We start from the raw sequence: 24,460 nt of genomic DNA, 5'->3' as shown, positions 1-24,460 counted from the left end.
GTTGATGCAGCCGTGCTATTTTAAGTTCATTATGTGAATTTGAGCTGTTATGTAAAAATGTAGTTCGTACATATAGGTAAATTTTTTTCAGTTTTGCAGAAATGTATGTAGAGGCATGTATTTCCAATGAGCCAATGTTGATTTTTAAGATAGCAAAAGCATAATTTTGATTAAATAATTTAAAATTTTATAAACTTTTCATTGTTGTGGTTGTCAATTGTCCATTTGGTGTTGATTTTATCTGTATTTTTCAATTAAATTAAATTGTGATTCCCAATATTTTGATTTGACTCAAACTGATGCAGTTGGATTTGATTCAGTTCATTATGATTCAGTCCAGTTGATTCAATTCAGTTGGAGTTGATTCATTTGGTTCAATTAGATCCTAATTCTGATCTTAAAGGATAACTATTGCCAAAATGCAACCTGGGCTGTTTTTTTACTGTAAACGAGACAAACATATATCTAAAAGCATAATTACGACAAACCAGCCGTTTTTGAGATTGACCGTGATTTAGTTTTGTGGTCAATGGCCGGTGAATGGGAGTACTAGGGGCATAAATTTGAGTGCATCAAAATTGATATTTTTACAACACTAAGAAGGCTCTACACACCATGACACTTTGCTCGAAGTATCGCCTGGGTCTCTACACATGAACTCGAGTATTGAGAACATTGTTTGTGTACAGAGAGTTTACTAAAAAGAAAGGTTTTGAACAACTCACTTACACTGTTTGGGTTTCCGCTCGCAGCCATCTTGCCAGTCAAGAAGTGTCGATCTCCAAATGCAAATGAATGGACTCCATAGGACGAAATATTAGGCTTATATGAGGCTCTTTTTACAACTAGAAGGTTAATATTGTTTTTCACTTGCAACAAAACAACGAATTAGCCGTGCATTTATATGGATATGCTTTAGGAGCTATCCATCCTCGCATTCGGAGATCGACATCTCTTGACTGGCAAGACGGCCGCGAGCGGAAACTCAAACAGTGAAAGTGAGTTGTTCAAAACCTTTCTTTTTAGTAAACTCTGTGTACACAAACAATGTTCTCAATGCTCGAGTTCATGTGTAGAGACCCAGGCGATACTTCGAGCAAAGTGTCATGGTGTGTCAAGCCTTCTTAGTGTTGTAAAAATATCGATTTTGATGCGCTCAAAGTTATGCCCCTAGAACTCGCATTCACCGGCCATTGAAAACAAAACGAAATCACGGTCAATCTCAAAAACGGCTCGTTTGTCGTAATTATGCTTTTAGATATATTTTTGTCTCGTTTACAGTAAAAAAAAAAAAACAGCCCAGGTTGCATTTTGGCAATAGTTATCCTTTAATTACATTTAAGTTGATTCCAACTCATTTGATATCAGTCATATTGTCCTTTCTTGCAGTGTATGAAAACAAAATTCTCTGCTAAAGTTACACATAACAGTGTTTAAGTCTGATTCGTTATTTGAGCCAGCTCATAAGAGTCATTTGTTTTGCCAATTGAGTGACATTGGTCATAATGGGCCCTATTTTAATGATCTAAGCACATGGTCTAAAGCGCATGGCGCAGGTCCACTTAGGGCATGTCTAAATTCACTTTTGCTAGTTTAATGATAGGAAAAATGGTCGGCGTGCCCAGCGCATGGTCTAAAAGGATCGTCCCCCTATTCTCTTAATGAGTCATGGGTGTGTTTTGGGCTTAATGTGCATTAAACCAATCAGAGTCCATTCTCCCATTCCCTTTAAGAGCCAGTTGTGCCCGCACCATGGCGGATTCGCTATTTACACAGTGGAATTTGCAAGAGCAAAGACTGAACACTTCTCCGGAGAGCAGGGCAGGTTCCAAGGGGTGCATACCTGGGCCGGGTTCCCCCCCAAATGAGTTAAAGTTCACTCCCTTTCCATTCTGTCCCCTCCTTGCTGAACGTGATCGTTTTCGAAAGTGAAAAAACAGCACGCATAAGAAAGCGATTTAAAAAAAAAAAAAGAAAGCGATTGACAATCCATTATGACATAGGCACTTTTATATTTATGTACACAATAATAATCTTTTACATTATAATCCTTTTATTTTTAATCTTTGGCATGTTGTGTGCTGCTGAGCGTGTGTAATAAGCAGAGTGTATGCGTGTTGTGCACCTAGGCGCATATTACTGACGGGCTCTTTAAATAACAAAAAAATATTGAATGACTGTAGACCAGGATTCAGTCGGTCAATTGCACAGTGTATTTCAGTTGCCTCAAAATAGCAAAGTGCCAACAATGTGCCCATGGGCACAAATGCATTTGGTATTTAAACAACGTGGCACAGGACGTAAAAATGATAACTGCGTCGAGCTGAAACTAGCAAAAAAAATAAATAAATGCATTGCTGCATTGCGCACAGGTGTATGATAGGGCCCAAAATATTTTGGATTCACTAAAATGACCTGGCTCAAAAGAGTGATTTGTTAATGAATGATACTACACTTTTTGATATCTTTTTGTTTTATCACATTCAGTACAGACTCAAATGCAGTTCAGACAGGCTTGCAAGTGTCCAAGTGCAGTTTTCAACAATTTTGAATTGACTTAATCATAAGGAAAATTGAATTCCGAATTTTTTTCAGAAATTTTGATGTCAGAGTGGATTAAAGGGAAGAAATGGCTATAATGATGCAATCATTTTTTTACAATTGATTTTTATTACTAATTCATGCATTCAAAAAGCTTGAGTTAATATCACAGATCTGCTGTACTGTCTACTGAGGCGTTTGGCTCCTTTGAGACTCAGGCTGCTCAGAGAGTCTTCATAATTCTCGCATAGCAATGTGGTCCTTGGCCTTTTCCAGTCGAGGTCATCTGGGACAGAAAGGTCTTTCTCCCTCGATAAGAGGGGAATAGCAATATTGTAACCTTTTTCAGAATTTGATTGAACGGGCAATTAAAATTTATATCATGTAACTTCATACTAGCACAATTGCAACTGAAGACTTTGTCCCAAAGTACATTAATTCTTCATAAATAATAACTAAGATGCTGACAAAAAATCTACACATTTATGCACAAATCTAAAGGTAATTTATTGCTGATATTCACTATCATATACACTGATTACCATCATCTTAGCTTGAGTTTAAGTTATGCAATTCGCTTTTTAAACCTTAATATTCTGCATTGTCACATAAACAGTTAATTTTCAACAGCCAAATGCATCTACATGTGTATGAATGGTGCTTTAAACAAGATAAGTTTAAAAATGCAATGGGTTTTCATTGAAGAGGGTTCCACCATGAATTTTCAATGAGAAAATGTAGATAAACTACTTGACCAACTAATCAACTAGTTGGCTATCTTGACCCTTTCCTAATCCAATCAAACAAGTTTAGTGTTCATTTGACACACTAGAATTGTAAGGTCAAGTTGAACACAGTGCATTCTGGGATATAGTATGCATAGTTGTGCATAGACCATAGGTCAATGACTCATGAAAATTAGCATACCAAGAACAAAACACATGCTACTTTCTATAGAAATAGTACAAGATGTGTCATAAGTTGATATGCAAATTGAATGTAGCTGAATGAACCATAAAGCATCAATGTTAATTATTATTGCCGTTCAGCATGCATATATTAGCGGATTTCGCACACACATGTGCATTAATATTTTAATGCTAATTATAATGTCTGTCAGCAGTTAAGAGAAAACAGTCATTGTATGATGGAGGAATTTAATAGTGTGACATTGAATATGCATGAAAATGGGTTTAATAATGTGATGTTTTGGATTTTTATCTTTGCATCATAGAGGGTTAATATGTGCATGCGATTGGCTTAACTTTAACTTTTTTTTTCTTTTAAATAGCTAGACATTATTATCTGCCATTATGGTTTTCTTGCAGTAATTTCAGTTGTTTACTTCCAGGCTTTTACATGAAGCCAAGGTCAGAAAGCACTTCAACCCTCAACAAAAACAGGAACAATCACTTTTTTGAGAAGGCAAAGCTCTTTTTCTTTAACAATCAAATTTTCATGCAGGATTGCATTGTGATTGTAGTTTCTTGGGCTATAGACTTTAAAATGTTAGTTAAACTCCGTTCGCAGCGGTCCTCACAAACACACAAGCGTTTGTAGGTCCTTTTTAATGTCTGCTCCAACCTTTTCTGATTCAAAAGCTCTCCAAGCCTTTTCACAATTGTTGTCGCCCCCTCCTACAACAGATTGCTTACATGCACTCCCAGTCTTTCCGTAATGTCCCGAAACCTCCTGCGGAGTTCATGAATATAAGCACTTTTTCCCTCCACTCTCATCCCAACTCCCACCGATCTGCTCTCCTCCTCGCCGCCCGCCGTTTGATATATCATGATCCTCGTTGCGTGAAGTCATTACGGCAGGAAGTGGAGAGTGAGGCAGTTCACACTGTTTTGCTCTTGGAAGGTTTAAATGATTGGAATCCTGGAGCTTATGATTGACTATGGAAGAGGGAAGGGTGATTGCTTTTTTCCCCGTCCGGCAGCCAGTTGAAGGCTAAACAATAACAAGACAGGCTTGGAGTCATCTTTTGGGAATGGATTGTGTGAGGGTGTCTTATGGCTTTTCGTTTTATAACTCCTCTGTGTGTATTGTTTTCTTTTTCTGTAGAGATTTTCTTCCATTTTTTTTTTTCTGTTGTTTATTTTTATTGAAACAATGTAGCAAGCATCTCTCTGCTCGCTGTCCATTTTTCAACTCGTTTATGGCCATCAAGTACCAGCGGATGAAAGTTAAAATGGCAAATCATATTGAAGATCTGAAAAGAAAATCTTCAGATAATTAAAGTAAATATTTTATATTGATGTTTGTAATATTACAAAACTGACTTGTGGTAGTGTTGGAAGTATAAAAAGTAAAAAAAAAATAATAATAAAAAGTAAAATATGTTTGTTCATAGGACAATTACACATCTGAACTACAGACCTCAATACTGTCACAATGCTGAGATATCAATTTGGGTCATCTGAAATGTTGTGTAAAGTGATTTCAAACCAAATTCAAAACCTCATTGGTTCCCATGGCAATAAGGAAACCTGAGAACAACAAAGAACATCTTCTTACTGCAAACTGTCTTATTGTTGTAGTCTGTAAAAAAAAAATGAATGAACCAACAAAGCATGGTGAAGAACTACATTTTTGTTTTGTCAATGCAAAGACTTCCCTTTCAGACCAACTGCTGTTCTCAACATCTCTCAGTTAAGGCAGATTGAGTGTTTTCTCAGAACGTCAGCATTCTGTCTTTGTATTCAGCGTTCAGTGTGGGTTTGTCTTCCTGTCTGTCGGTGAATAGTTTTCTTGACAAAGCAATCTCAGTTATTTAGACTTTCACAGTGGTTTGGAAGGGTTTGAAGATGTTTGTTTCATTCACACAGTGGGAAAAGTATAAGGACAAAGATAATCAGGAGAGAACTTTGGAAAAAATATATACCATAGTGGTATATATTCAGATACCTTAGTACCTGATGATCATTCTGTGAGATTTTGTTATATAGCATCCGACTTAATGATTAGCATATTCATATACCAAGGTATATACGCTAATTGGTTTGGGACTGGTAAGATTCAATGTTTTAAAGAAGTTGAAAGAAGAATGTTTGCAAAGACTGCATTTGTTTGCATGATATAATTTCTCAGTTGCGAGTTTATATCATGCAATTCTGAGAAAAAAGGAAGAATTGTGACTATATCTTGTTCTTATGTCTGTATAACTCACTAACTCACAATTACGAGTTCATATCATACATTTCTGACTTTAGAATTCAGAATTGTGAGTTTATATCACGCAATTCTGAGAAAAAAGGAAGAATTGAGACTATATCTTGCAATTTTGGCTGTATAACTCACAATTGCTAGTTCATATCACACAATAACTCGGAATTGCAAGCTTATATCACGCAATTCTGAGAAAAAAGGAAGAATTGTGACGATGTCTCGCAATTCTGACTTTATTCTCTTGCATTTTGTCAGTTTATATCATGCAATTCAAAGAAAAATTGAAGAATTGTGACTATATCTTGCAATTCTGACTTTATAACTCGCAGTTGTGAGTTTATCTCATGCCATTCTGAGAAAAAGTAAGAATTATGTGTTTATATCTTGCAATTCAGACTTTAGAACTCAGAAATGCGAGTTTATATACGCAACTCTGAGAAAAAAGGATGAACTGTGACTGTATCTTGCAATTCTGACTTAAAGCCCCACTAAGTAACTTTTCCCTCAATGCTCCCTCTACAGGTTAGAAGCGGAATTGTCCATTACCGCTGTCGTAAATAATTTAGCCTACCATTGTGTCACATGCACGTTATTTGTTTGAAAGGCTATCCAGGACCGGCTTTGGAAATAACGATGTCCAGTGACAAGGTAGAGTATGTTGTATGACATTATAAAAGTATGAAAACCTTTAGTGAAGCCTGCCGTGAAGCAAGTCGCATTTGTAGTATCATTTGAACTACAAAATCGCGACCCGACAACCCAAACTTACATAGTGCTGTTATGGCTGACAGAGGGTCGCAAAGTGAATACGAAAGTGTCGTTTCACCCTGTTATGAGTTGATGAACCACTGACATGAGTTCGGAAACATTATTTTAAGGTAAAAAAAAGTTACTTAGTGGGGCTTTAATAACTCGCAATTGTGAGTTTATATCATGCAATTCAAAGAAAAACTGAAGAATTGTGACTATATCTTGCAATTTTGACTTAACTCACAATTGCGAGTTCATATCACACAATTCTGACTTTATAACTCAGAATTGCGAGTTTATACCACGCAATTCTGAGGAAAAAAGGAAAAATTGTGACTGTCTTGCAATTTTGACTTTATCACTCGCAATTGTGAGTTTATATTATGCAATTCTGAGAAAAACTGAAGAATTGTGGCTATATCTTGCAATTCTGACTTTATAACTCGCAGTTGTGAGTTTATCTCATGCCATTCTGAGAAAAAGTAAGAATTATGTGTTTATATCTTGCAATTCAGACTTTAGAATTCAGAAATGCGAGTTTATATACGCAACTCTGAGAAAAAAGGATGAACTGTGACTGTATCTTGCAATTCTGACTTAATAACTCGCAATTGTGAGTTTATATCATGCATTTCAAAGAAAAACTGAAGAATTGTGACTATATCTTGCAATTTTGACTTAACTCACAATTGCGAGTTCATATCACACAATTCTGACTTTATAACTCAGAATTGCGAGTTTATACCACGCAATTCTAAGGAAAAATGGAAAAATTGTGACTGTCTTGCAATTTTGACTTTATCACTCGCAATTGTGAGTTTATATAATGCAATTCTGAGAAAAACTGAAGAATTGTGACTATATCTTGCAATTCTGACTTTATAACTCGCAGTTGTGAGTTTATCTCATGCCATTCTGAGAAAAAGTAGGAAATAAGTGTTTATATCTTGCAATTCAGACTTTATAACTCAGAAATGCGAGTTTATATACGCAACTCTGAGAAAAAAAGGATGAACTGTGACTGTATCTTGCAATTCTGACTTAATAACTCGCAATTGTGAGTTTATATTATGCAATTCAAAGAAAAATTGAAGAATTGTGACTATATCTTGCAATTCTGACTTAACTCACAATTGCCAGTTCATATCACACAATTTTGACTTTATAACTCAGAATTGCGAGTTTATACCACGCAATTCTGAAAAAAAAGGAAAAATTGTGACTATGTCTTGCTATTTTGATTGTATCACTCGCAATTGTTTATAACATGCAATTCTGAGAAGTCAGAATTGCACGTTTGTGTCACGCAGTTCTGAGAAAAAATTTCAGAATTGTGAGTTCATATCATACAGTTCTGACTTTAAAACTCTGAACTGTGTATTAATATCATGCAATTCTGAGAAAAACTGAAGAATTGTGACTATATCTTGCAATTCTGACTTTATAACTCGCAGTTGTGAGTTTATCTCATGCCATTCTGAGAAAAAAGGAAGAATTGTATGTTTATATCTCACAATTTCCAGTTCATTGCAAAAAATGGAAATTGTCACTATGTCTTGCAATTTAACTTTATCACTCACAATTGTGAATTTACATCATGCAATTCTAAGAAAAAAGGAAGAATTGTGACTGTATCTTGCAATTGTGAGTTTATAACTTGCAATTGTGAGTTTATATCATGCAATTCTGAGAAAAAAAGTCAGAATTGTGAGTTTACTTACTGACCCCAAACTTTCAAACAGTAGTGTATGCTGTGGTATTGCAGTTTCAAAGTGACCATAGTACCATTACGATAAAACTCTTTAACTACCACAATACTCTTATTTTTAAGGTAAGTAGAAATGGAAGAGAGCAATAAAGGATGCAGTCAATGGTTAATTCATAAAGATGGATGTCAAGCACTATAGAATAGACAGTATATAGTGGCTTTTGTGGCTGTTGGAGGTTACTGTGTGTTATCTACAGGATAAACCACAACAACAGCAAACCCACAAAGGGACGAGCAGACAGACGGCAGTGTTGGCCTCACAGAGAGTTATTCCTTTTGATCTGCTGAGTCTCTCTCTTTCTCTCGCCATACCCCCCCTTCCCCTTCCACTTTCACTTTTTTCCCTTAAGATCATCAGTGTGAAATCACAACCAAATGTATTTTGTTGCCTTTGAAACTCTTGCTGATGTTGCCAGCTGCTGCCGCTCGAAGGAATAGTTCACCCAAAAATGATGAAATCATTTACTCACACGGTTTTCGTTCCACCCCTTATGTCTTTTCTCGCGTCTGAAGACAAAAGGATGATTAAAGAATGGCAATATGTTCATTTTGGGCGAACTATCACTTTAAATTCTGTGTGCACACACTGCATGTGATGTGAAACTACAACTCAGCACTTTAACACAAAAATCGAGTTTTCCTCTTTACAAATGTTCAACTTTGCCACACAGTGACAGTTGACCCTTCAGCATGCCCTTGGCTAAAATGCAGCAGTACAGTATAGCAGAACTTTGTTTTGCTGAGTGTTTTAGTGCTCAGAGCTGCAGTGAAGGTGAAAACTGCTTATGCTGAACCCGTATGCGTAAGGGACTTCCATATGATGTCAATTGACCTCAGTGTTTGTGACTGCTGTAGCTGTAAGATATTCTTTAGCTGGGAATGTCCCAGCGTGATACGCAAAGTCTTGCTTCACGCTGTGCAAAGTACAACAATTTCACTTTGATGCGTGTCACCTAATTAAAAGGAAGGAGAAGTTTTAAAGTTACATCCAGAGTTAAATGCTAAGTATTGTTTACTGCAGCAACAAAAAAACAGACAGTAATTAAAAAACACTCTGGAGAGAAACGACCCAACATCTGTTCCCAGCGTTAATCTAATTGATTTGAGTTGTGTCACTGCATGGGGTGACTCCAGTCTTCGGGAGATTTTGGATATCAGATACAATAAATGAATTAACTGGCACACAATGTGTACTTCCTGTCCAAGTCCCATATTCTTTAATTGTGTTACTGTATGTGCTTTGAACACTTTTGCAATGACTAGAGGTTTGTTTCAAAACCTAGTGAGCTGCATACCTAGACAGCATTTCATTTTTCATTATTGGCCATTGTTTGTTTATTGCAATGCTGTGTTGAAACAATTTTGAGCAGAACATTTGTGGCTGGTTATATCAAGCCAGCTGTCTGTGTAGGCCATATTCAGCAAAGTTTATACAGTTTTTGTCCATCTACACTCTCTTTAAACCCTTGATGGGTTTTTGTTCAATTGGATAGAGATGGTTTTGAAGGTTGGCCATGTTTTCATGTAATCGATGGTGCCACTTTGGCCTACGAATGGCCATTGGATGGAAGGGTTAGTGAGTCTTAAAGGCAAAGTGCAACCTTGCAGAAATATCTGAACATTTTCTCTGAAGGCTCTTTAGAAGTGTAATAAAGCATCTGTCCTCCTGCTGTGTTTTATTGATCTGTGCTAGACTTGCAAAAGACAAACATATCTTGTGATATTTTGTTGTCTTTGTAAGTTATTTTATTTGTTTTATTTTTATACTATATTGTATTTTATTATAATAAGAAAATAAACTGAATTTGTAATTTTATTTCAACAGCTTAGTCAATTTGTTTATTATAGTTTGAGTTTTAATATAATTTATAATAATTTTATCATCTAATGTTTTTTATTATTTTAAATTTACTTTTTAATGTGTTTATTCTCTTAATTGTATTTTAATTGTTTTATTTTATAATTATAAATAGTTATTAAATCATTTTAAAATTATTTTCTAGATTCTATTTTCATTTGTTAAATTAATTATACATTTAATTTGTTTTGTTTTTTATCTGTGATGTCTTGTTGTCTGTTATTTTATTTTATATTATATTGTATTTTATTTTAATTAGATAATTAACTACATTTGTCCTTTTAGTTTAACACTTTTTAAATATTTTAAATTAAATTAAATTAAACATTTTTTAATAATTTAATAAATTATTGTTATTTTTTAAAATAATTTTATTTTATATATTTTTTAAATTATTCATTCATTTATGAATAAATTAATTTATTCATTGTATTTTTTAAATTGTAATTCTAATGTGTTTAATTCCTTAAAATGTTAATGTTTTTACTTCTCTTAATAGTATTTTTTATTTTAATTTTAAGTTTTTAGGTTTTAATATAATTTACAATAATTTTATCTGTTTTTAATTCCTTTAAATTTAAATTTTAATGTTTTTTACAATAATTTTATCATCTAATGTTTTTCATTCCTTAAAATTTAAATTTTAATGTTTTTACAATCATTTCATCATCTAATGTTTTTAATTCCTTTGAATTTAAATTTTAATGTTTTTACTTCTCTTAATTGTATTTTTTAATTGCTTTATTTTATTTTAAAATCATAATTATTGTGTTTTACTAAATTATTGTTCATTTAAAAAAATATATGTATTATACAAATTATTTCATTTTTTAATGTTATTATAATTTAATATTTAAATGGTTTTATTTTATTTTTATCTGTGATATCTTGTCTTTCTAAGTTATTTTATTTAAATTAAAATTAAAATTATTTTATATTATATTTTATTTTATTTTAATTAGATAATTAACTACATTTGTCATTTTAGTTTAACAGTTTTAAATATTTTAAATAAAATTAAATTAAAATTTTACATTTTAGTTTAACAGTTTAGTCTATTTTATTTGGTTATATTTTGAGTTTTAATATACTTTATAATAATTGTATCATCTAATGTGTTTAATCCCTTTAAATTTAAATGTTTTTACTTCTCGTATTATAATTGCTTTATTTTAATTTTAAAATTATAATAATAAATAGTTATTCAATATTTTTTAAATAATTTACTACATTTTTATTTTATTTAATGTTTATTTTTTTAATAATTTTATTATATAAATTATTTAATTTCTTCATGAATTTTATTATAAATTGTATTTTTACCATATTTATTTTTACCAGTTTACCATATTTATTTTTACCATGTACATTTTTACCATTTTTATCATATAAATGATTTAATTTATTCATATTATAAATAATCATATTTATTATTTTTTTCTTAATTGTTTTTTTTATCTGTATTTTAACTGTTGTTTATCCATTTGTTCTGCAGCAAATGACTTTAAAAATGCTTTATTTATTTTAAAAAGTGCTTAATGCTGATATCTAGAAAGCAGTGCTTTATTTATTTTAAAAAGTGCTTAATGCTGATATCTAGAAAGCAGAATGTCTGTTGGCCGATATATGATACTATTTCCTTACCGGGAATGAGACACATTTTGTTTAATTTCATTTTTGACTGTTGTTTTTCCACTGCTGTTTATTCCCTGCCTCATCTGAATATCTCCGTTTAAAAAACCCACGCAGCTGGGTAGTGTGGACACCTATTGATATGTTTATTGCTTGCAGTTTCCCCTCTCATTCCAGAGAGAGCGAGAGGGATGGTGGAGGTGTGATAAATGTTGCGGGGCGTTTGGGTCTGAAGAGATCGTGCCAAAGCAGTGCAGCAGCAGTACTGAAGATTGATTTCTCTTATGCAATTCTCCCCAATGTCTGCGATTAATGACCCTCTACGCTCGCCATCCATCAGCATCTCCCCTTGCTAAAGTACACCAGCCCTCACCTAGGCTCCAAAAGCCCACCTATGGCACCACGGCGTACCCCGCGGCCGCGCATTAGTGTGTTGCTAATGCTCTCGCATATTCACCTCTTTCTGTCAGATTAATGATGATACCGTTACCCCGCACCTGTCCACCAGGCAATCCCCCACCCGTCCAACACCTTCCCTCGACAGGGGGCTTCATGTTGGACACAGACCCTCACTGGCCCAAAGCCAAAACATTGCTTGATCAGACATATGTCTCTGCTTTTATAGCTATTCTAGTAAGGCTAAGCCATGTATAGTAGGATTTACAGTCTTAAATTGGCTTAGATGACACCTTTAGATGGAAAGCAACTCTGATTAAACATTGATTAGCTATAATCTGTCTTTCAGGAGCAGGATTTGAGATTTTGGGTCATTTGCCATTTGTTATTTTTTAGTAATTCGCTCCATTTAGAGTTTAGCATCGATGCAAATCTCCCTAAGGGAACCTAAAATGAGGCTTTGACTTCATGTTTACATTTAGGTACAGACAACAAAGCCGTTAGGAATCTTTTTTTTTACTTTCCCACCAATCTGTCTGGTTCGCTTGATCTTGAATAGAATGCAATGCTTCAAACTTTGTAAGTCTAAGACTCCCATGTGTAGGAGTCACTGATGACTGAGCCATTGAAGCCAAAAACCGCTGATGTCTGTCCTAGACGTGACACAGTTCTCACAATGCTCAAATTGCTCCGCAACCAGGAACTCTCAGAACTTTGAGAGTGAAAGCGCGCTAAGAGAGCAGCCGACGATGTAAACTATCTTAAGACATTAAAACTCCCTTTCACACGCGGCTCCCTCAAGATTCATCCGAGGCCAAATTCGAAAACCGGTCGCCTGCCTCTTTTATGCTTTTTGTCTAATCTGGAGGAATTAGTGTGAGAGATTCTGTCCAACAACCCCATTGGATCCACTGGCGAGTCTCTGACACTGTTTGTTTCACTGCTCGATATTGTTCTAGGATCTCATATGCAACAGAGGACAGTTGTATTGCTTAGTTGTAGCTTAGTTTATTGAGAATTCTTGAAATTTGGATTACAAAAAGTGGTGATCTGGTAAAAAAAAAAAAAAAATTCAAAGATCTTTGACACCATTCAGAGAGCAGGTTATCCAAATATAATGCTAAAATTGAGATTTATGCATCATCTGAAAGCTGATTAAATAAACTTTCCATTGATGTATGGTTTGTTGGGATAGGACAAATTTGGCCGAGATACAACTATTTGATAGCCTGGAAAAATCCAGACCCTAATCTATTAAGATTAATGGTCTGGCATCGTGCAATGAAAAGGGCCTAACTCGTGGGGCGGCACCAAGTGTGCATTTGAAAGTCTCGCTGCACGCAATTGGATAACGCCACGACCAATCACAACAATGCACAGTGTGACGTATCCAGAGCGACGGTGAACATATTAGAGTGGATTTCAATGTTATAACATAAACAATGTGACAAGATTAATAACTATTAATTACGACAGCCGAATCAACCTCATAAAACAATTAGGTCCGATCAAACTATTCGTTACTACTATCAACTATCAACTAATATGTGGATGGACACTAGCGTTTCATTCAGCAGCGAGACATATTGTCCTGTTCAAGTTAGGCTACTGTATTACTATTGAATAGTTCAGTTTTTCGTTACAGTAAGTTTACCAAGTGACTCTTACCATTTGTAAATGAGATGGACCTCATCCACCACAATCCCGATCAGGTTGTCCCGGTAGACCTTGTTCGATAACATTTATCGCCACTTCTTTTTTAACAGCCAGGACTCGAGACTGCCGAATGCTATCTGGCATTGCCCGCTTCGCATCTGTTCCTCTTCGTGGTCGCCCCATACGCTTAACAATTCAAATTGTGCTCTCGCGAGACCTCTGGATTCCCAGGGTAACTATTTGAACTATTTTATCAGGAATCTGAGGGTGCATAAAAATCTAAATATTGAGAAAATTGCTTTTAAAGTTGTCCAAATGAAGTTCTTAGCAATGCATATTATTAATCAAAAAATAAGTTTTGATATATTTACTGTAGGACATTTACAAAATATATTCATGGAACATGATCTTTACTTAATATCCTAATGATTTTTGGCATAAAAGAAAAATTTATCATTTTGACCCATTCAATGTATTTTTGGCTATTGCTACTAATATACCCTCCCTCCTTTAGACTGGTTTTGTGGTCCAGGGTCACATACATGTAAAAATATTAGTGGTGGGCTGTTATCAGCGTTAACGTGAGACTCTTATCGGGCGATAAAAAAAATATCGCCGTTAATTAGGGTTGGGAATCGAAAATCGATTCCGATTCTGGAATCGGATACTTAAGATAAAGAATCGGATACTTGTTATAATATTAAAATTTCGATTCCTCGTTTCGATTCCTGGTTGCATTTTTTCCATCTAGTGATCTGCCAGGACCTTCCGCGCGTGCAATCTGCCAGGACTTTACGTGGTAATGTAAACATCAGTCGAAAAGATGGATCACGGTAAGCGTTTAAAAGTGTGTCTACGCTTTGTAAAAACCGAAGACAAATCTACCGCTGCACGCAAACTTCATCTTAGAGATCTGCAAGGAACGGATTTTAGTCCTGCGCCCGCCCACTCCAGAAGGAATATATGTTATTTCGTCCCGCAAAAGCCCACATAAAAGTCACTTATACCCCCGCGGGAAGACAGGTATCTACTTTATCTCTTGGCTGCATGAAACAAACCCTCCCGGTAATGTAAAGACAAAGATGACCAGAGTAATAGTAACGAACTCGCGCGTGCCTAATGTATTCATTCTTGTATATCGGAGTCGTACATTAGGCACGCATAGGTCCGCTGTTGATTCACAAACTATTCATGCTTTCGGTGCTCTGATCCATAGTATTTTTGCGTGAAATTTCAAAATATTTGCATAGTTTTCAAAATGAATGTCCTGTGAGTTTTTTATAATGAATGCTTACCCATAGAGGTGGATCTTGTAAGGGTCAGTGGTGTTTAAGCACATATGAGCACCAGCATAAACAGATTTACAATGTATTTACTGTATTTTTCATTTATATGTTTATTTTATAATGAATACAAACAGTAGATATTCAGTCACTTAAGAAAGAGTACTCTGAAGTTGTGAAGAATGTCTGAATTAAATAATTTAGGTGCTTTAAATCTGTATGTGTGTATTCATGTTAAAAAGTTAGAGCAGAGGATTTTCTTTTAAATTCAAAAGTATAGCTTTAATTTAAAGTTTGCTTGATTTTTTTTAATAACATGCAGGAGAAAATAAAAAGGCAAAACTAATGTTTAGGTTAATAAAAAAGGTTAAAAAATAAACACCTTTAGAGGAAATGTCAGGCATAGGGGGGCCTTGCAAAACTGACCCGAGAAGAAGGGGGCCCTGATATAAAAAAGGTTGAGAACCCCTGTAATAAAATAATATGTTGCAAGCTAGCACTGAAAATAAACATGTTTAATATATTAATGTTTGACTTTTGTGTTTGTTGTTTTTTTTTTTTACTAAATCGGAATCGAAACTGGGAATCGAAAAGAATCGGAATCGATAAGTGGAATCGGAATCGGAATCGAAATCGATAAAATTCAAACGATACCCACCCCTACCGTTAATCTATTCTCAAAGTTGGGTTGGGAGCTGGGTCTATACTACGCAAGCTATGATGACTTTCACCTTGATATTTTAGCGCGGATGTATACCTAGCCGAATTGCAATGTAGGGGGCGAGAACGAGTCTTCGAACCTGTGTGTATGCCTACTGTGAAATTATCACATCAAACGAGACGTGCTAACATGGATGCAGCTATGAAGCTGCTGGGTTTGCTTCAGGGCAGGTGCGTTGCTAGACCCTTTTTAATGGGACACGTGCGTGAATTATAATTTACTTTGATAATCCCAAAATAAAGACATTAAACTATATGCAACAACTGAATTGACGCTTCTAAAAGCAACGCAGTTTAACCGAAGACTATGCACGCAGATATCCATGCCCGTGCACGTCTGTGTATTTAACTGCAACGCGCACGTCGCGCAGCCTTTTACACAGAAGTACATCCAGTGTAGGAATAGTTGGTTACACAAGTTTGTATAGTTAATTATGTTGTAAATGCAATGGTCAAGCAGTTTGTGATGCATTTTGGAAACAGGAGATGAGCCCCTGGTCTAATGCGCCACCTGGCTTGAGAAACCCGTTCTCAAAGACTTGCTTTTAGTCATTATTTGGGTGGCACACATATTCTGAATGCCTTCGGCAGAATTCAAATTAGCCATTTTAATCTAGATTAATATAGATTAATTCCAAGATTACAGTGAGATTAATCTAGATTAAAAAAAAATAATAATCTATGCCCACCACTAAAAAATATACTGTACAGTGAGAAAATCTTTATTGAAGCTTTATGATAATGTCTTTATGACTGTCTATTATCTCTCTAATCACACTTACCAAATAAATAATGGTCATAAAATACTGATTAGAGTTTAAATTATTTAATATTGTGAGAAAAAATTGTATACAAATATTTTACTCTTCAATACAACAATTGACCAATTAGAATCAAGTATTTCAAAGAACAATTAGATGATAATATTTATTGAGTTTAAATTATGTTTTTAAATATTTTTTTGTAATATTAATATTTATCACTACTCACTTTTTTTTACTTAAGTTTTTTTGTTGTCTGTTTTGAAAGAAGTTTATACTTTTGACACTGAAGACTGGAGTAATGATGCTAAAAATTCAGCTTTGCATGACAAATAAACTACATTTTAAAATATATACACATAGAAAACAGTTATTTTAAATCACAATAATATTCAATATCACAATTTTTACAGTATTTTTGATTAAATAAATGCAGCCTTGGTGAGCATAAGTGACTTCTTTTAAGAAAACGTTAAAAAATATTACTGACCCCAAACATCTGAATACTGTACGAGTCAAAGACGAAAATGGGTTTAAGCATAAAAACAATAAGTGTAATACTGCTTTAAATTATTGTTGTTTTTCCAAAAAAATATTTAAAAGTTTTCTGTTTTATTAGTTTTTTCTTTTTTTGTTTTTTTTTCTGAGCAAAAAATAAATATCATACATTTTTCCCAAGTTTGAATTTTTACATAAAGTTACACTGAATGACAATGTAACATTATTTCAACCAAATTTTGACATTTTATTCTCCAAACACTTATTTGAAACATTAAAAGTAGACACTTTACTTATATTTAATGTGCTTTCTATGGACGTAAAATCACTTTTGTAAATATACCCGTGCTACTTAAAACTGGTTTTGTGCTTAACGTATTACACATTTTTTTCCTATAAAAAAAAGATTAAATTAATGAATTAAAAATGAAAAAAAAAAAAGACTCACATGTATTGACCCATTCACTAATCTAAAATTGACCATCAGATTTATTTCTCATCTTTCCTTTCCGTTTCTCCTCACAGATCCGGTCAACGGTCCCCAGAATGTGAACGTGGTGGACATCCGAGCCCGTCAGCTGACCCTGCAGTGGGAGACCTTCGGATACGCAGTGACGCGCTGCCACAGTTTTAACCTAACCGTACAGTACCAGTATGTGTTCAACCAGCAGGAGTTTGCCGCCGAGGAGCTGATACCAACCTCCTCTCATTACACTTTGAGAGGACTCAGGCCTTTCGTGACCGTCAGACTACGGCTGGTGCTGGCCAACCCCGAGGGAAGCAAAGAGAGCGAGGAGATCGTCAAACAGACAGAGGAAGACGGTGAGTGGAATTAAGAGATAAGTTGTGAAACCTATACTTTTTACTGGCTATAATTATTCTGGCTTTAACGTTACATGGATCATGTAACATCCATCACGATTCCAAACCCCTCCATAATTTGCACCTTGACTTGTCCAGCTTTATAATGAGTTTACTCCACTAATTAATGTGCCTGAACAATAATCACATTACTGATAATCACTTATGACTTCATTTCTGAAACCCATCATCCTTTAGCAGATGGACAACACGAGATGCCAAACTATCCATCCGTTTGTAAATTTAATAGATCAATGCAGTTCAGATGTGTTTTCACTAGGACTTGATTTCACTCTTATATTCTTTTCTGTAAATGTTTGAAAAATTCAAAGTAAAGTAAAGCAAAGCAAGTGTATTTATATTACACATTTCAGACACACTGGTAATTCAAAGTGCTTTACAAAAAAATAAAAAAGTTTAAAATAAAATAGAAGTACAATGAACAAGTTTCCACATTACAATGAATAAGAATAATATGAGTATTTTATATTCTGCATGCAAGCGATTACATTTAGTGTTGTTCTCTATTAAACTTGAGTTCACAGATGAGCGATTTGTATTCTTTTCTAATTTTATCCATTTAGTTTCATTACAAATAAAAGAAATTACAAATGCACTAATGCTTGTTTACATGGTTCTCATGGATCATATAAAAGAAGACCTGACAGAACATTACCATGGCTACTTGAAATAAACAAGTAAAGAAATGGACATGTAATATGTGGAAATGATTTTATGAAAAGAATAAGACCATGGAGTGCTGTGAAAAACATGAAACTAGCACAGTATAGGAAATTGATTGCTAGGCACAACAATTATACAGTTTAGTGGTCGTTATACAAACTATATTTGATTATCCAATCAGAATATTCCAGAGAGACATGTTAACATTTATTAATCTTTTTCATTCACTGCACACTCTTTCTCTCTCTCTAATGAAACTCATGAATTTATCTGATGTTACATTTACAACCAATGTTGTATTGAATATATTTTCTCTGAAAGGGAAAATTTCAAAACAACTATATTTAAAAATTAAATAGCTATTGTTATATTCTTTAATATCTAAGTGCTGGTTTAGGCTAATTAGAAAATGTCCTGAATAAAAGATATAATTGTGTGCATTAAAAGTACATTGATTGTCTACTTCTTGAATTGATATCATTTACTTGAAGGTTGTTTGAGGAACTTTTTAAATGATGCTTAGTTAGGTACAGTAAATCATTAACATTTTACTAGACATTTAAATTAAACAAGAACAAAAGTAATAACTACTAACCTTGACTGGAAGAAGTGCACATGTACAGAAAGGCTGGAGGTTAATGCTTCTGTACAATGAAGCAAAACACGGCTATTATAGGCTAGAACATCCTTTCATAGCCAATATTTAGCGTCAGGGACTCCAGGGATTTTGGCAAATTGGTTGCACAACATGCGTGGCCCTTACCACATTCTCAAATGCAAAAATAGGAATAGTTCAATGACCTCATTCCATTATTTCAATTATCCAACATTTTAATTAATGACTCTTACCTCTGGTTCTTGAGGGCTGAAGGGCCTTTGGTTTTGTTTTTTAAGTCTTTGTCTTGGAGCACTCACGCGTTTTTTCCAGTTGAATGCAATTCTGAAGCTTTTCAGAATGCAGCGACGGAAATTTGGTGATCTTTTGGGAAATGCTATTCAATAGTAGCCATTTAAAACCTCTTACTTTTGCACTGTGGTCAAAAAATAAACAGTGTAGATTTACAAAAAGCCAAAGTTTCATTTTTATAGCCTAAGACGGAGAAAAAATGTAAATAACTTTCTTAAAATAAGAACAAAATAAACCAAAACATATCACAAGAAATAAGGCTGAAGATGTATAATTTAAATAGTTTTTTCCTGTGATGCAAAGCTGAATCTTCAGTGTCACATGATACTTCAGAAATCATTCTAATATGCTGATTTGTTCGCAAGAAACATGTTACATTTTTGCTAAAGTTTTTTTTTGTAACACTTTAATTCAATTTAATTAATCCTTTTTAATCTTTTTAATTTTTAATAAAAAATAAGTTTTTATTTTAATATACATACAGAATTTATTCCTGTGATGCAAAGCTGATTATTTTAGCATCATTACTCCAGTCTTCAGTGTCACATGATCCTTCAGAAATCATTCTAATATGCTGACTTGCTGCTCAAGAAACATGTTAAAGTTTTTTTTTTGTAACACTTTAAATGTATTAGTCACTTTTGAGCAATTTAATTCATCCTTTTTAATCCAAACTGTTGAAGAATAGTGTTGAACGTCATTGATTTAATGATTAAATGATGCTGTTTGACAGGACTGTTTCCATCATATATTAAAGAATGTATATTTGCATCATATAATTAACAACGCCAAAATAAAAATAATCTGTATTCTCTCTTATTGGACATTATATTTTGTAGTACAACCTAAAGTTTGATGCCATTGTTGGGAAAGCTACACTGCCACTCAAAAGTTTGTTAAAGAAGTCCCTAATGCTCATAAGGCCTGCATTTATTTGATCAAAATGCAGAAAAAAATGTTATATTCTGAAATGTTACTACAATATAATAAAATGTTTTTTATTTTAATATACATTCAAATTGAATTTATTCCTGTGACACTAAGCTGAATTTTCATCAGCATCAATACTCCGGTCTTAAGTGTCACATGATCTTTTAGAAATCATTCTAATATGCTGATTTATTATTAGAATTATCTATGTTGTCAATTTTTTTTTTTTTTTTGGAACCTGTGAAACTTTTTTAGGATTCTTTGATGAATATGAAGTTAAAAAGAACAGCATTTATTCAAAATATTTTTTTCAAACAATAGAAGTCTTTGCTATCACCATTTATCAGTTTAACACATCCTTGCTAAAGTATTAATTTTTTTCAATAAAAGACTTACACTAAACGGTAGTGTGTATTATTAGAAAATATTTCTATTTTAAATAAATGCTCTTTTATTGTATAACAGTTTCCAAAATAACATTAAGCAGCACAACGCTTTTCAGCACTGATAATAAATCAGCATATTGAAATGATTTCTGAAGGATCATGTGACACTGAAAACTAGAGTAATGCTGCTGAAAATTCTGCATTTTATCACAGAAATAAATTACATTTTAATATTTAAATACAAAAACAGTATGTTACATCAAAATAATATTTCACAATATAAATTTTTTTTACAGTATTTTTGATCAAATAAACAGCAAAATGAGCATAAGAAACGTCTTAAAAAAAACTTAATGATGAGTGGCAGTGTATTTCTGCTGGTACAGGACACCAGTGTACTGAATCAATATTTAATTAAAAATGATCATGTACACATTAAATTGTGATTTTGTGAAAGATTTTGAAACGATTTTAATGTTTTAAAAATGCATCCTCTCACATCTCAGCAGTTGTAATGCTCACATTGAAAGTGTTTGTATTGTAAGACATTAGATTGTCTTGTGTATTTGAGAATCACTACAGTTCTGTACAGAAGTCAGATCCACTCAGAGATCTAAATGGAAACAGAATTGTTAGACCGTAGTTCTGCTCTGCTCTTCCCGAAGAAAAACAACAAATATGAAACAGCGATGATGAAAGCCGTCCTCCTTTAATCCATCCGTTCCATTGATGTGTTGCAGTTAAAAGGAAATCCCAACGTAGAGCATGTTAAAGCTTCACAGTCTGTGAAAAGACACAATGTTTCTCAGACGGAGGGAAGGTTTGCAAGCGGCGCTTAATTCGAAAATTTCCCAGAGGGAAGCACTCAGCCTCCGTTTACAATTAATTTCTCCCCGCTTGTTTTTTAATGCTGAGCAATAAAACCGTGTGAAAATAAAGCCTATTGTCAGGCCTTAGATTATTAGATTATACCGATCTCATTTTCTTTCGTTTTTCATTTTCATGTTCTGATGAGTCTGTTTTGATATGGATAGAACTCTTTTGGTTATTCAGTGTCTGCTCTTGTCTGATGTTTTTCCTTTTTTTTAAATGTCTTTTTGCATATGAAAACCTATAATTGCTGTCCTTTGTGTTAGCAAATTGATGGACAGCTGCAACATATCAATAGTGAGGCAAATTTGTCTCTCTGTGTAACCTTATATGGAGATAATTGCAGGAGGATGAAATTAACATGAGGACGGCAGACCGTTTTTTACCTTATTAGGTCAACAACAACACCGACCCCGTACTTACGGAAAACCTGCTCGCCCGTAAACAAGCGTAAACAGGAATAGAGTGAATATGTTGTTCGTGATTTATTTCAGAGATGGAAAAAATCCGATTCAATGTATAATAATTACGAAGCCTATTAAAAGTTATTTGTATCTGAGAGGGACAAGCATAAAGGGGAAAAATTGTTTCCTCCACCTCAAACTTAATGAAACATCACTCACAGTCTCCACACAGCTGGATTAATATGTAAAGCAGCATTTCTCGCACATGCATGGTTATACGGTCGGTGGAAAAGATAGCGGACGGAGGACTGGATCTAATTATATTTCATTGTAACCGTGATTTAATGTGCTTGATGGCTACTGCCCAATCAAGCTATTTGAAGAATTGTTAAAAATATAATTTAACTGGCTTCACTTTGCAGTACAATATCTGACATCAGCACCTTGGTGAGAGAGTGCTATTCACCTTTTCTTTGATTAGCTCAATTCTTTTCCCATCGAAGAATAAATGCCAAAGACTATTCAGCTTTTAATAGCGATTGATGGCAAATATCTCAACCTCGCTACCTTTGAAGATGAACTTAGTAGCATGCGATTGAAATAATCAGAAAGAATGATATGAGACAAAATCCTTTCACTGAGGAAAAGCTGTCTTTGTTTTCAGCATACTGTAAGTGAGATTTCCATAATACAAATACGACGCCAATAGCAAATGGTCTGCATTCACTCTAATTTAGATTATATTCATATCCATTTTCTCTTACAACATAACATTTGGTCCAGTGCAAAATCAATATTTAACTTAAACTCATGTACACGTTAAATTGTTCAGTAATGGTGAAACTTTGAAAGAAAATGTCATTATTGCATAAGTTTTAATAATGCATCCTCTCAGATCTCAGCAGTTGTAATGCTCACAACAAAAGTGTTTTGTTTTAAGATATCTGATTAGCTCAAATCATTTCCCAATAAAGAATAAATTACAAACAGTATTCAGCTTTTAATAGCAATTTAAGGAAAATATCTCAACCTCGCTGCCTTTTGATGATTAATTTAGTCGAATGCGATATAAACAAACAAAGAATGAGATAAGATCCATTCTTTTTTTCTTATTAATTGGAAGAAACAAACAACTAAACATCTGAGGACGTAACTTAATACAGAAATAAGAGAACAAAACAAACTAGAAAAGCAAGTATAATGCATGCCATACACTCTTAAAAATAAAGGTGCTTCATGATGCCATAGAAGAACCTTTTTTTGTCTAAACGGTTCCATAAAGAACCTTTAACATTTGAAGAACCTTTCTGTTTCACAAAAAGTTCTTTGACTGAGAGGTTCTTTGTGGAACCAAAAATGGTTCTTCTGTGGCATCGCTGTGAAGAACCTTTTAAAGCACCTTTATTTTTAAGTCTAAATGAACATATAAACACAGTATTATGTGCATAAACATATGTATATAAACAACCAAATAAAATAAGATAAAGCAAACCGGTGTACTTGCTAAAAAAAGGAACACTGTAGTGTAACACTGCTTTAAATTGTTGTTGTTGTTCCAAAAAAGATATATAAAAAAGTTTTCTGTTTAATTTCATTGCAATTTTGTTTTTGTTTTTCTGAGCAAAAAATAAATATCATACATGTTTCCCGAATTTACAGAAGACACCCACTAAAATGTCATTCAGTGTAACAGTCTTGTCAGGCATATTTGCAACAAAAAACAATTTATGGTCTATCAAAAGATGAATTACTTTCACCCCAAATACTAATTAGTTGCAATTCTACAATTTAAAAATTTGCCACTATCCTAGATTTTGCCCATTTGTCAGTAAGACTTTTTTACTCATTTAAAACACAATCAAATTGAATATGCTCCCTTAGCATATATATATTTTTACATAAATATTGTGTTACACTAAATGACAATGTAACATTATTTCAACTAAATTTTGACATTTTATTCTCCAAAAACTTATTTGAAACCTTGAAAGACACTTTACTTACATTTAATGTGCTTAGACATAAAATCACTTTTGTAAATTTTGTAAAATGTCGACATCTTAATGTCTTTGACCCATATAAACATCCAAATAAAATAAGACAAAGCAAACCAGTGTACTTGCTAAAAAAAAAAAGACACCCACTAAAATGTCATTCAGTGTAACAATCTTGTCAGGCATATTTACAACAAAAAACTATTTATGACATATCAAAAGATGACTTACTTTCACCTTAAATACTAATTAGTTGTAATTCTACACTTTTAAAATCTGCCTATTTGTCAGTAAGAACTTTTTACTCATTTAAAAAACAATTAAATTTAATATGCTCCATTGTTATATATATATATATATATATATATATATATATATATATATATATAT

General features: G+C 33.6%; 1 protein-coding gene across 1 annotated transcript in view; it reads left to right on the top strand.

The window, feature by feature from the left end:
• The window catches only part of ptprt (protein tyrosine phosphatase receptor type T), a 335,410-nt gene that overhangs the window by 168,439 nt on the left and 142,511 nt on the right, over positions 1-24,460 (top strand). Inside the window, 1 exon segment of the mRNA XM_073852511.1 lies at positions 17,560-17,856. Within this exon segment, the coding sequence (XP_073708612.1) occupies positions 17,560-17,856 (297 nt within the window).

The sequence above is a fragment of the Garra rufa genome, chromosome 12, assembly GCF_049309525.1.
Source record: "Garra rufa chromosome 12, GarRuf1.0, whole genome shotgun sequence".
Classification (NCBI taxonomy): domain Eukaryota; kingdom Metazoa; phylum Chordata; class Actinopteri; order Cypriniformes; family Cyprinidae; genus Garra; species Garra rufa.
Note: the sequence above shows the minus strand (reverse complement) of the source record. Positions and strands in the feature narration are given on the sequence as shown.